The 13,089-nt window shown below is 40.3% G+C and overlaps 1 protein-coding gene across 2 annotated transcripts in view; it reads left to right on the top strand.

The window, feature by feature from the left end:
* The window catches only part of klf7b (Kruppel-like factor 7b), a 70,054-nt gene that overhangs the window by 43,262 nt on the left and 13,703 nt on the right, over positions 1–13,089 (top strand). For both annotated transcript variants that reach the window (XR_004101569.2, XM_031279816.2), the window contains exon 2: positions 3,677–4,328. Coding sequence is in view for 1 of the 2 variants with exons in the window: in XM_031279816.2 (XP_031135676.1) it covers positions 3,677–4,328 (652 nt within the window). In the remaining variant the exon portion in view is untranslated. The remainder of the gene's footprint in view (positions 1–3,676; positions 4,329–13,089) is intronic.

Raw genomic sequence — 13,089 nt, 5'->3', positions numbered from 1 at the left:
GTAAACTATACGTCTGACAGTTGGGCGGCAATTTTAATGAGGTTTGGTGAAGATTTTGTTATTATAGTACATAAAATAGTCTTTATTATGGGAACACACAGGCTCATCCACAAACATTTAAAATCCATGGACCCAACAGGTGTTTTTTTCGGGGGAACAGGAGCAGATTTTGGTGAGAATTTTCATGAAATTCAATGCTACTCCTGTTGGTCGGATTAGTGGTCAGCATTGTCATTACAGAATGAAATTTCATAATGGAAAATATGTCATTATTTTGCGGTTAACCATGAATTGATTAATGATTGACACATTATTTTGTAGAGCAGTAATGGAGTAGTGCACATCCCCACCGGTGAGGTACAGGGCAAAAAGGGGAAGGATACAACTGAAAAGAATGAGATGCCCGCACTCTGCTAATACTCCCATACGTTTATTGTGCTGCAACATTTTGCATCTCATTCTTTTCAGTTGACACATTATTTTGCCATATGTTTTAACAGTTATATTGTGTAAATATTTACTAAAACTGCTGCTCTAAAATCTGATGTTCCACCATCTGGTTTGCATCTGTTGCTTTGTAAAGCCAATTAAACTATAAGAGGCACTCTTTGTACCCTTTTAATAGCATTTGTTTTTTTAGTTTACATTTTATATCAAACAGCTGTGGAAACTTCATTTTTACTTCTTTAGATTACGATCAGCTATAACAGCTACATGTGTCTTATTTCCCCCGTGGAACAAGGCAGACAGAAGTTCGATAAAAAACAGTGTTGCAGGTGGTGTAAGAGATCAAAGCAGGAGCAGGATCGACTAAAGTCCCATGTAGACCTCAGAAGTGCAGTTGGTGGTTCAAGTGAGAGTGGGCAGGAATTACAGAGGTTACAAAATTAGGTTACTGACCTAAAGGTTTCTGGCTCAAATCCCTTGAGGTGATGTGGCCAGTGCCCTTGACCAACGCACTGAAGCCCCAGCAGATGAACAACCGTGGTGATGCTGCTCTGCTGCCAGAACTGGAACTGTATAAACAATGCACAGATGTCTCTGTTGTCTCTGGATAAAGGTTGAAAAAACAATTGTAGAATTACTCGCTTGTTTTTTTCTCCCTATCTCCCTTCCTTCTCTTTTGTTTCTTTGTTTGACTTTCCCTCCATCACCTCACTCAACTTCCTTCCTCTATCTTGCGATATAACTTCCATGGCTGGATGATTTGGGTGAGCAGAGGGAAACAGGCAAGGCTTCCACAGTTCAGGGCTCCGTAGAGCTTGGCCAGGCAGCGGCAATCAATCACAGACTAAATCCCTCCTCTCTCAGGACTGCCATGTGCCAGGTGACATGGTCAACAGCTGCAGAGAAATATAAAGCCTGCAGTGGGTATTTGAATTTAAATAGACTAGTAAATAGGAGCTCTGAACATGCTGCAGTTGGGAGAAAACCCCTGAAAGAGGCAAAACAATTGCATTGGTCTTTTGTTCAAACAGTTAAACCAACCTATGTTTACATTTTCCTGACAATCCAACACTAGTCCTTAAATGGTGGATGGCTATACACAAGGCATGTGACTTTGACATGGAAGGCTGCTGTTTTTGTTCCAGATCCTAATATCCTGACTTATAATCAGATTTTGTTTATTTTAACCACAACCATGGTCTTTCTCTATCTTTAAAGGTTCCCTTTGGAGTTTTTGACCTCTAGTAGCGCTATGAAGCCAATTTCTAATGAGTGTGTCCCCATGACCAGGGTAGCCCATGGTTGAATGACTTGATTGATAAGCTCTGAACTAACACCTCCATTGAGTGATCAGAGACCCTGGAAAGTCATGCAAAGTCAACTGAAGAACAATGATAGAGAGGTGCTGTTCCTGGCATTGCAGTGCAATTCAGTGTAGTTAATGCTGGATTTGTTTAGTCAGAGACACGAATTGAGCATTTATTACAAATAAAAATATACTCTCAAAGAATGTGAGCAGCAACAACAAATCCTCCAACATATTAGTTTTTACATACAGAATGATAGTGTACTGAGATCAGAGATTGCTGTATACATGAACATTAGATAATACCAAAGTCAACAATGCCAAAAATATGATGAGTTTGAAGTTGTGGTGGGAGCTTCAGCAGAAGTAAATGATGCTGGCACGAAGGTATCAGCGGAGTAACAATGAGACTGGTGAGGTTATAAATTCCTCTACACCTGTTAGAATATGATTGTATGTGACCAGTGTTGGGCAAGTTACTTCCAAAATGTAATACATTATAGATTACTAGTTACTGTCATTTAAGAGTAATTAGTTATATTACAATATTACTGTCTCTGAATTGTAATGCGTTACACTACTTTTGCATTACTTTTGAGTTACTTTCACCAAAATAACAGGGGAAGTTTGATTTGGCAGCTAGCTTGTGAATCCACTTTAATACATTATAGATTATTCATATTTTGTATAATTAATATAAATATGCAAAGTAACTAAAGCTATACAAAATAGATAAGTAAAACGTATAATAGGCAAGTAGGAGAAAATGAAAATACTCAATTAAAAGTACGGCATTGTTGTAAAATGTTTGTTTATAGCACTTGAATAAGAAATTCATGTTGTTTAGGTTAAAACACTGTAAAGGAAATGTTCAATTATAGTGTGATTAAAACTCACTATTTACATTATTTACAGTACTTGATTTACAGCTGATTTGTGAAAAGGTAGCCTACACAACCTTATTTAACAGTAATTTAGTTTTACTGCGAACCGTCACAGGAAGTGCTTTTATTTTGAAGTAGGCTACACGGAAGTTGTCTGTTGTGTAGCCTACTCTTGCTAGCTTACTGAGATGCAACATGTCCGTCAGGCTCAAGTTGTTCACTTTTTTGTTTGTAAAATTGCAACATATTGAACAGTAAATGGTCACAGTAAAAGACAAGCGTTTTTGGTCGTCATTCGAAGCCATTCCACTACAGGCATAGTTACTCTCCACGGCTGATAAAAATGCAACGATATTTACGTGTAGCAAGCTTCAACATTAATTCCCGACATGTTTATATCTGTCAGCCGCTGACGTACCGTCACCTGTTGGGACATACATGCTGTCCGTACCGTCTCTGGCTCTGACCACGGGAACAGAAACAGGACAGTTCACTTCAACGCAGCGTAATAACTCCTGAAAATAATATCCATCTCGCAAATGTATCTGTCTCTGCAGTCATCTCAACCATTGAATACAGCGACAGGAAAATAATACGGCTTTTTTCTTTTTTCCTGTGAAGAAATGTGTCGCAGTGTTGGTGAATTCTTTAAAAAACCAATGCACCACTAAATGTTGCGTTAAAATGCATTGTAACTCGCGTTACTGAGATTGTAACGAGTATAATATTACCGAAATTTAATTAGTAATGCGTTATATTACTGCGTTACAGCAAAAAGGAATACATTACTGTAATTGCGTTACTTTTGTAACACGTTACTCCCAACACTGTATGTTACTAGTCAACGGGTGGTGATATAGCTGATGTGCATCGGGGTATATAAATAAAATGGACTTGCTGAAGCATGGATGAACCTGATGGCTAAAGGCCATTTAGTCACCAACTTTACAGTGAGACAGCATCTTGCATATGTAGATGGTGTGACTGAAGTTGCGAGAAATACTGAACTAACAGACTCATGTGCTTCCTTGTCTTGCAGACATGTCTCGAGCTGGAGCGCTATCTACAGACGGAGCCCAAGAGACTCTCAGAGCTCTTTGATGAGGAGCTGGACTGTCTCTTAACACCGACCTTCATACAGGGTGGTGACAGTGACGAGGACCTGATGGACCCCCTCCTCCCCAGCCTCCCTGACCAGCCCAGCCCACCTCCACTACTGATAACCCTCCCTAAGGTCCAGGCCAAAATCCTCCAGGTGCCCAACCCCAGCAGGACCCAAGCAGAGGCAGGGACTGAAACCCTTACACCAAAGGACCAAGTCCTCACAGGAGTCAGTGCCGCACAGCTCAGCGCCGCTGTTACATCCCTTACACCGCCATCGTCACCAGAGCTCGGCCGCCACCTCATCAAGCCCACACAAACACTGACTGCGACGGCAGACGGTACACTAACGCTCAAATTTGTGGCAAAGAAGGTTGGGTTTGGGGCGGCTAAACTGGTGGCAGCACGAGCATTACCATCACCGCCGAGCCGTGGAGGAGCCCTCAGTGACAGCGAGCAGGGAGGAGGAGGAAGTCTTGGAGGAGACATACCAGAGAACAAAAAGAGAGTCCACCGGTGCCAGTTTAATGGCTGCAGGAAGGTTTACACCAAGAGCTCCCATCTGAAGGCACATCAGAGGACTCACACGGGTAAGACCTTCATTACATTCATTACAACTTTTCAGCACAAGTACTTTTATATTACATTATTTCAGCACAGTGATTATGAGGTTACAGTGCTGAATTTCAGCTATATCTTCAGGGTATTCACATCGATATTATGTGAAGACTGTAATATTCGTAGCCCTTTGTATACATGGAGCCATTTTGAGAAAGATTTGCAACATAACGTCCTATCATTTTGACATGTTTTACTAATCAAAAGTATACTAAGTTCACTACCCATGCATGAACATGCAATAAACCTGTAAATGTACTGTATCTGTAATTTGCGAGCAACAATCATTTGTGAAACATGACACTGCTTTAGGAAAATGCAGTAGGACATCATACAGACTTAACAACCAAGGAGTTTTATGGCCAAACATGGTGACGTTTTTGGTTGTCCAAGTGAGTCATATGACCGAAATCCAACTGATCATGTGTTTAAATGCTGAAGACCAGACTGCAGGCAAAGTGCCCTGAAAAAAGAATTGAAGCTGGCTGTAGTACAGGCCTGACAGAGCATCAGCTGGGAAGACACCAAGTGTCTGATGACGTCTGTGAGACTTGGCAATAAATATTGAAAATAATGACCTTATTCAAGTTTATTCAACTTTTCCAGTTACTTAACTGTGCCCTTGAATTAGGAGACTATATGTAGAAGTGAAAACAATTCCTACACCATTAACACACTGATAGTCAGCATTTCTGCCTCATAGTCTATGCTCCTTTTCAAACCCAATGTGCTGGAGTTCAGAACCAACACAATGAAAAATGTGTCCACGTCCTAAAGAATTGTCATTACACAAGATGTAGCAGCTCCAACAATATGTCTAAACCTGGAGCTTTGAGTAAGGCTAAAACCCAGCACATGTACATAACCCAAAAGATACTTCACCTTGTGATTTGGTTGAGCTCATGGAGACATTTGCAAAGAAAACATCAGAAAGTTGAGTTTTTTTTAAAGGCCCTCTGCTCGTCTTCTTTTGCTTCTCAGGTGATCCTCTAGATTTATTAATTTCCTCATGCTCCAGCTCATGGCCGAAAGGTCCTGCCTCAGTAATTGCCTGATGAGTGATAGACTGGTAGTACAGTAAATTACATTGGTAATTCAGCCATGTCCAACTGGGTCAGACATGAAGCTTAAGTTGCTAACTACAGCTGCCTTCTCAGTGACCCTCAGACAGAACACACATCAGGCTAATGTGTCCAGGGGCTGTTTGCCGTGAGCTCTGCAAAGTGTAAGCATGTGGGGACGAGTTTTGGGTTAATGAAGGAGACACAAGTGAAGATGGATTTGACTGATGCAGATAATGATGAATTCCTGGTTTAAACTGCATTAAGTCACCTGAACTGCCAGTTGTCGGTCATATAGAAGCTAAACCTTTCAATCAATTACACAATTAAGTATGTAAAAAAGTAATTGGGGAAAAAGTGCTCTGACTTTTCAACCAAATTCACAAGTAAACCAACCAAAATAAAGTTGAGTCCACAGAAAAAAGTCTTATAGACGTATAGACCAAAAGCAGCCAGATACTAGTAAGGTACTGTTGAGAAATCCGATGTCAGAACTCTCTACAGTGTTTTACTATACTATGAGGAAGGATTTTACTGTGGAGAGCACATGATTTCATAATAATAGTAATATTTTTTGTAATATATTTATAGTAGTAATTTTGTGTTTTTAGTTGAACCAAAGAAAATAGAAACTTTATGAATTGTTTGTCTGAAAATGTATTTAGCCATTATTCTTTTTGGAGGTTGTTTTGATTTACGATTGTCGCTCAGAGCTACATCACTACTTTGCAAGTGACAGGAACTAGTTTAGCCCCACATATTTATACATTCTTATAAATCCTTTCATCTGCTGTCAAGTCAAAATGCATTCTAGATTTTAGTCGAGTAACTGACTGAATGCATCACTTATCTGCAGCATAAGGCCTGTACAGACCTGCACCACCTGAAGCTAGCATTATTCAACTTTAGCTTGGACCCCAGTGTCATTTACTGTATCCAGAGTGGTTCATGGCCTCCAGTTGTCATCATCCAGTGTTAGCAGTTTCCTTGGTGTTCATCAGGATTACAGTACATAGCCTGCAGACCTTCTACTGTATTAATACTGGCAACCTTGGCATCATTAATCCAGCGTGTTACAGGCTTATATGATCCCAGCGACCATCGCATGGCTTTAAGTATAGCATTACATTCAAGGCCAGCACCTAGCATAGCCGGGGGAACCCACAGCAGTAGCTTTATTATAGTTAATCCAGAATGGAGCAGCTAGCTTTCTAGGTAGCCTGGCCGCTAGCTGCAGTATCTTTAATCTTCTGATGATTCTACAGTCGAGTCATGCTAACCAAAGATGAACTTTTAAAGGCGAATCATTCACTGAGGAAAAAAAAGACACCATGGAGATACCGCAGCTTCTTCAGTGCGTGTGTGGTATAAATGTGGGGGTGGTGTATTCCCTCCCAATGTGTTCACTACAAGCACAGCACTGTGGTTTAATTAGCTTAATCCTCTTTTTGGGTTATTATGACCATAAATCATTGGACATACATGCATGGAGGGATTAACGTAGCAGAGACCACGGGGAGGAGCAACTGCAGAAAGCCTGCACAGTATCAATACACTTACTGTCACATTGTGCACACCAGAGGCCATTAGAAACATAATTATAGTGAGGTTTGTCAGGAGTTTACTGTTACATGTGCAGCAATTCCACATAATGTTGGTAATAATATTCCTCTGTTCATATCCAAAACAATTTCTCTGAGCCGCAGCAATATGAAAATGTTCAGACAGGGAGAGTTGTAACATTAAAAGATGTACAAATTAATTCAGTAAATCTCTAAAGTACCCAGTCAGAGCTGTTCTGAGTCAGAGCCAGGTTTTTCTGGTTCTCTGATTGTTGTTTTTCTCACTCGCTTGGATCTGGTTTTATCTCTAAAAACACTAGATGGCTAATAATTGTATCCTCCTTGTTATTCAAGCTGCAGTCCAAAACAATATACTTAACTACATACTTGGCACCCGAGATAGCAGAATAGTTGAGCAGTTTTGGAAGGAGTGGAAGAGTATTTGTCTTAACTGTACTTAAATAGGAAATAGGCATCAACTCAGTGTGCAGGCACCTGATACAATATTTTGATGTGCATACAGTATAATACAATTGCAGATCACAGTTAAAATACACTTAGCTGCTGTCAGATGATGATTTGCTTCCATTACAGAAATAAAACAAAGACATGTATATAATAGTGAAGAACCAAGACTGGAGGCATGGGGGGGGGGGACTGCAACCCTAGCTCCATCAGTGAAGAAATATACCTTTCAACAACTCCAACAACAAGCTGTCTGGTTGTGTAAAAGTTCAATGGCAGTTCTAACATACCCAGACAAAACCCAAAACAACCAAACAGACACCAATCAGCAAGTGTACGACAGAAATGTGGTACAATACACCATACAGGCTTAATGGTTTAGTAAAATCCCAATATTTTTACAGTGAGAGTCCTCAGTATGTGTAAATGTATAAAAACTGTTTAACCTTTTTTTTTTTAAAGAGAGGTTTTAAGAGACTTTAGTACAAAATGACAGAAAAACTGAATAAAATGAAACAATAAAGCAGCTTTATTACAAGCAGATCTGTTTCTACATAAAACTACACAAACACTGAAAACATGACTAGAAAAGAATGTCCTCATAAAGATAAAGAGCAAATGTCTGAACTTGATTGAAGTAATATTCTCCAAAGCCCTTCAGTTGGCCACGCATCGAAATTTAACCAACACACCCTAAACAACAGAATGATAATCTATACACTGGTAGTATGAAAATCAATTAACACATTGTTGAAACTTGCTTGAATGTTGCCGTGTAATTGTATCCATCATTAGAGAGTAATGAGTCTGCATTGATTTTTGTGAATGTTAATATTAAATGTAGATTAGGTGCACATTCAAATGAAAAGTCTGCACTGCTTAACCTTACAATGATGTAATTTTGACAACAATTAATGCAGGTCTTGTGTTCACTTTTTATGGTTTATGTATGTGTCTAGGGCTTGTAAAGCAAAACAAAAAAGATATTCGGATTTAACACATAGTTTGCAAAATGGCTAGCTGTGATGTAAAGTATAATTATGTGATGTGTAGTTCACAGGTTAAAACATGAAAAAAACACTCCAGCTTGAGTCTGACTTCCCAAGACCTCAACCCCCACCCCACCCCCACCCTCAGCAGGTACCACAGCCTCATGTGAATTCAGGAAAAACCCTGCTGTAACCCCAGACTTACACACACACACACACACACACACACACACACACACACATACACACACACACACACACACACACACACACACACACACACACACACACACACACACACACACACACACACACACACACACACACATATATATATACCTCTATACTCCTCTACTGAATCCAACCTCCAACCTGCTCTCTCTCTCTCTCTCTCTCTCTCTCTCTCTCTCTCTCTCTCTCTCTCTCTCTCTCTCTCTCTTCCACTTGCTCATTCAGTTTGGGTTGCCAGGCAACTGCATCACACTCTTCCATAATTGGTTAGTGGCTGGTTGATTGTACATGCCTGTTAATCTCTCTCTCTTTCTCTCTCTTTCCCCCCCCCCCCCCCCCCCCCCCTTTCTCTATTTCTCTCAGTTGCTAGGTGACTTTTTCACGCATCCTTGCCTTGCCGTGCTATAATTGGCTGGCGTCATGGTTGCTGTGGCGTCAGGCCCGAGCTGGCCTTGCTTCATTCCTCATGTGTGTGTGTGTGTGTGTGTGTGTGTGTGTGTGTGTGTGTGTGTGTGTGTGTGTTAGGGGGGTCCTATTGAAGGAAGATGGGGTGCCCTGGCCAATTACAGAAGACGGGTGTGAAACGGCTGCCTGTCTGGCACCTGCGGCCCCCACTCATACCCCATATCACACACACACACACACACACACACACACACACACACACACACACACACACACACACACACACACACACACAGGTTGAGAGTGTAGCATTTCTCCAACAGGATAAGCTGCCAAGGGGTTTGCTATTGTATGTTGAAAATATTGGTCCTGTATTCAGTCCTGAGTGAGGAGGACTCTGTGGAGTGTGTGGGAGGATTCACACATTCAGATACTGCTGCTGAATATTCAACATGGAGGATTTTTGGTTTCTTTACAGAACAAGAAGTGAATCTGTTGTAGAATCACACTTTTTTCACAGCTGTGTGATTGTGGGCCTTTACAAAAATAGCTGTTGTACATTAAAAGTACAGTTTGAACAAAACAAATGTAACTGGAAAAAGTCTTGCACTGGTTGTGACAGCCTTGAACTCTCCCATCTTAATTAATCTCTTTTAACAACCTTAGTTGAGGTGAATTAGAAGTAACAAGACTACAGAAAAAAACTAAAGATTAAATATTGACCATTAGAGCCAAACCAGATGAACTAACCAGATGATAGTTCATCATTTCAGTTAAATGCTCCACTCGTTCTTTTTCACATATGCAGGAGTGCTCACAAAGACCTGTAAACAGACTTTGATGTGTAGTATTGGTGGAGTTCCCCTTCTATGAATCAGTGCATGTGTTGTTCTATATCTTTTAAAATGATTAGGTGCTCAACTTTACTGCTAGTACAGTAGATACTAATTTAGCTAGAATATGGACAGAACACCTCCAAGAGCATGTTTCAGCTCTTCAAAAAGACCAATGAAAGTAACGCTAGATAGCAAAACCCAAATTAATGCAAAAGCTAGTGCAGCAGAGGCTAGCTTGGAGAGGGAGGATACTTTATATTTGGTCTTGTCCCCTAACTAATCAGAAACTATAGATGAGGTGGCAGAGGAAGGCCTGTCTCCAATAATGCACAATGGTGAGGCAGCAACAAAACCAAGATCCCTGTTGTGGAAATCAGCAACCGACTGCACAAGATTTGACTGGAGAATTTGAATATGCAAATCATGGAGAGAGCAGCTCATGATCTGAAATGAATTCAGTCCGAGAACAAGTGCGTCTCCTTGCAGCCACGTTGTGTCTGTGGATGAAATACGACTCTGATCAAACAGACACAGGAACTGGGGGCAAAATAAAGTGGACGAGGGGCATCATTCACAGTTGGATGTTCCTGTAGCACGTAATCTTTTACTGGTCGTTGCATCACCTTGCTGTCAGAGCTGCTCTGCACCTCAGATATTAGTCCATGTGAAGGTCTACTTTCTACAGCTTCTGTTATTCTGGCATGATGGGGAATCAAGGCAATTAAAGTTAGTTCTCCTGTTGGTATGGAATAGAGAAGTTATGCCCTGTGGTACAGTTGGGGACTTTTGGGGACTTTGCTGTGGGGACTTTGGGGACTGTGTAAACAGCGCAAAAAAGAAAGAAGGTAGATGAAAATCAAAATAGGAAGCTGCATCTGTAGATATGTCTACATTTAAATGTATCTTCAAAGTAAAAGAAAAACATAAGTGTTTCCTTCAACTAGCATTCAAATGTTTTCCAGAAGGTGTAACAAAATTACATACTTTAAAAAAAATTAAAAAAAATAAAAAAACAACAGTAACAGCAGATGATTTTTTCCACCTGAAGTGGCGGGCATGATCATCAAACTGAATTGCCATTTTGTTCACTATATTATTTATCTGATATCCATTTCTGCTGTTTTCTGTTCAGGAATGGTTCCTGAGTTTCCTAACCAATCACAAGCAGCTGACGTAACTTTCCCACCAACATAATTTCAGTCGCCACACGGGTGGCAATGCAGAGATCTGGAAACAGGTTATACTTATATAAAATGAGTTTCTCTGTCAGGGTTTGTTGGCTGTCATTTTTATTTCCAAAAAATCCTGCTGAAAAACCGACGTGCTTGTAAACACATACACATTCTTTTGCATCCAATTATATTTCCACCATATTGTGAAATACTAGTTTTCACATTAGTGCCACTTTGTTTTGGATTGGTGTGTGCTGTGATGGGAGTGGAGGGGCTGCTAGGACATCTGGCTAACTGACTGTAAACTGCTGTATTACTCCCCATTAAGAGTCATTAGGACCCCAATTATAGTTACCACCCCCCAGTTCTCTCACACACACACTAGTGGTCTGCAAGTAGGTTCGGCCAGTTTGAGAGTATGCAGCGGAGAAAGGCCTGTGTTTTAAAGCAGCCATATTATGCTCATTTTCAGGTTCATAATTGTATTTCAAGGTTGTACCAGAATAGGTTTACATGGTTTAATTCAAAAAATCAAAAAACACCATCTTTTTGTTGTACTGCACCGCTCTCTCTCACTGCTGCAGATCCTCTTTTCAGCTGGTCTCTGTTTTAGCTACAGAGTGAGACCTCTTTTCTTCTTCTTCTTCTGTACTATCTTTGATTGCACTTGCACATGCCCAGTAGCTCAGATGTAGCTCATGTCAGCTAGCTAGCTCCATAGACAGTAAAAGAAAGGCTGTTTCTACAACTTTGGTCAGTTACAAGGCAGGATTAGCTGGGAGACTTCTAAATGAGGGCGCACATGTAAGTAGTTCTTTTGTAGATTATGGTGAACTTGTGTGTGTTGTAGCAGTGCTTTGCTATTGAGAATGAGGTAGCATGCTAGCGTTAGCATGCTAGCGTTAGCATTAGCGTTAGCATGCTAACGCTACGCTACGAGCTAATGGTTGCGGTTAGCCTGCTCGTTTCGGCTTGTGACGTCACAAGCCGTGCCGATTTTGAACAGCTCACCCAGAGACTGAAGGCAGGACACATTCAGAAACCGTATCTCACTCTAAACAGCATGGATGGATTATTTTCAAAGTTTGTATGTGTGTGGAAGCACCAGAGACACAACATAACACCCCAAATCCCAGAAAAAGTGATTTTTTTTCATAATATGGGCACTTTAAAGTGTTTCCTCTTTATTGATATTGTAAATATTTAACATTTATGTCATTTATTGATTTAAAATAACTTGGTTTGCTTGATGTTTGTGCAGTGTCAAAACAGCTTCCTCCCTTTTCATTTAAACGAGGCTACTGCGTTGAGGCAGTGGGAGTCCTGACTCAGAGGTCTCTGAAACAAAAATAACACTGGATCGAACTTGGTTCAACTTTTGCCACAAAAAATGCAACATCATCCCTTTTTTTCAAAACCCAGAACCAATCTTACTCTTTCAGGTTTTGAACCAAAATGAATACTTCTGAATATATCCAAAATAAAATGAAACACATCAACTATATGCACAAACAAGGTCATGCCAGTAAAGAAATCTTTCAAGGTTTCCTGTGAAGGCAGCAGGGGGTTGAATTCATTGAAAAATTAAACATTTAGTCTGCACGCACAGTTGGGCATGACAAACTCAGTTTTATTGCAGTTTGATATATAATCCAGAAATGGCTTGTTCATGTTTTGTTACTCTGTTATATGTAGATCTGGTAACTTAATTATACTTATTTCAAGTGTTCATTGAAATGTGCCCATAACTGTTTTTGCTTGCATTGTTAAACATTGTATTACTGAAACATAGCTTAATAAAGGAAAATGTATTTTTTTTTTTTTATTTGTATTAACATTAGTTGTTACTTTTTGGGGTGGTATATGATATTCTGATTTATCTGCTGACCCACATATACCCCCATCACACCCACAGAGAGAAACACACTCTTATACAGGCAGTCAGACATCATCACGTCCCATCTGAAGACAGGCTGCTCCTGAAAGACACACACACACACACACACACACAG

The sequence above is a fragment of the Sander lucioperca genome, chromosome 8 (genome assembly GCF_008315115.2).
Source record: "Sander lucioperca isolate FBNREF2018 chromosome 8, SLUC_FBN_1.2, whole genome shotgun sequence".
Taxonomy (NCBI): Eukaryota; Metazoa; Chordata; class Actinopteri; order Perciformes; family Percidae; genus Sander; species Sander lucioperca.
Note: the sequence above shows the minus strand (reverse complement) of the source record. Positions and strands in the feature narration are given on the sequence as shown.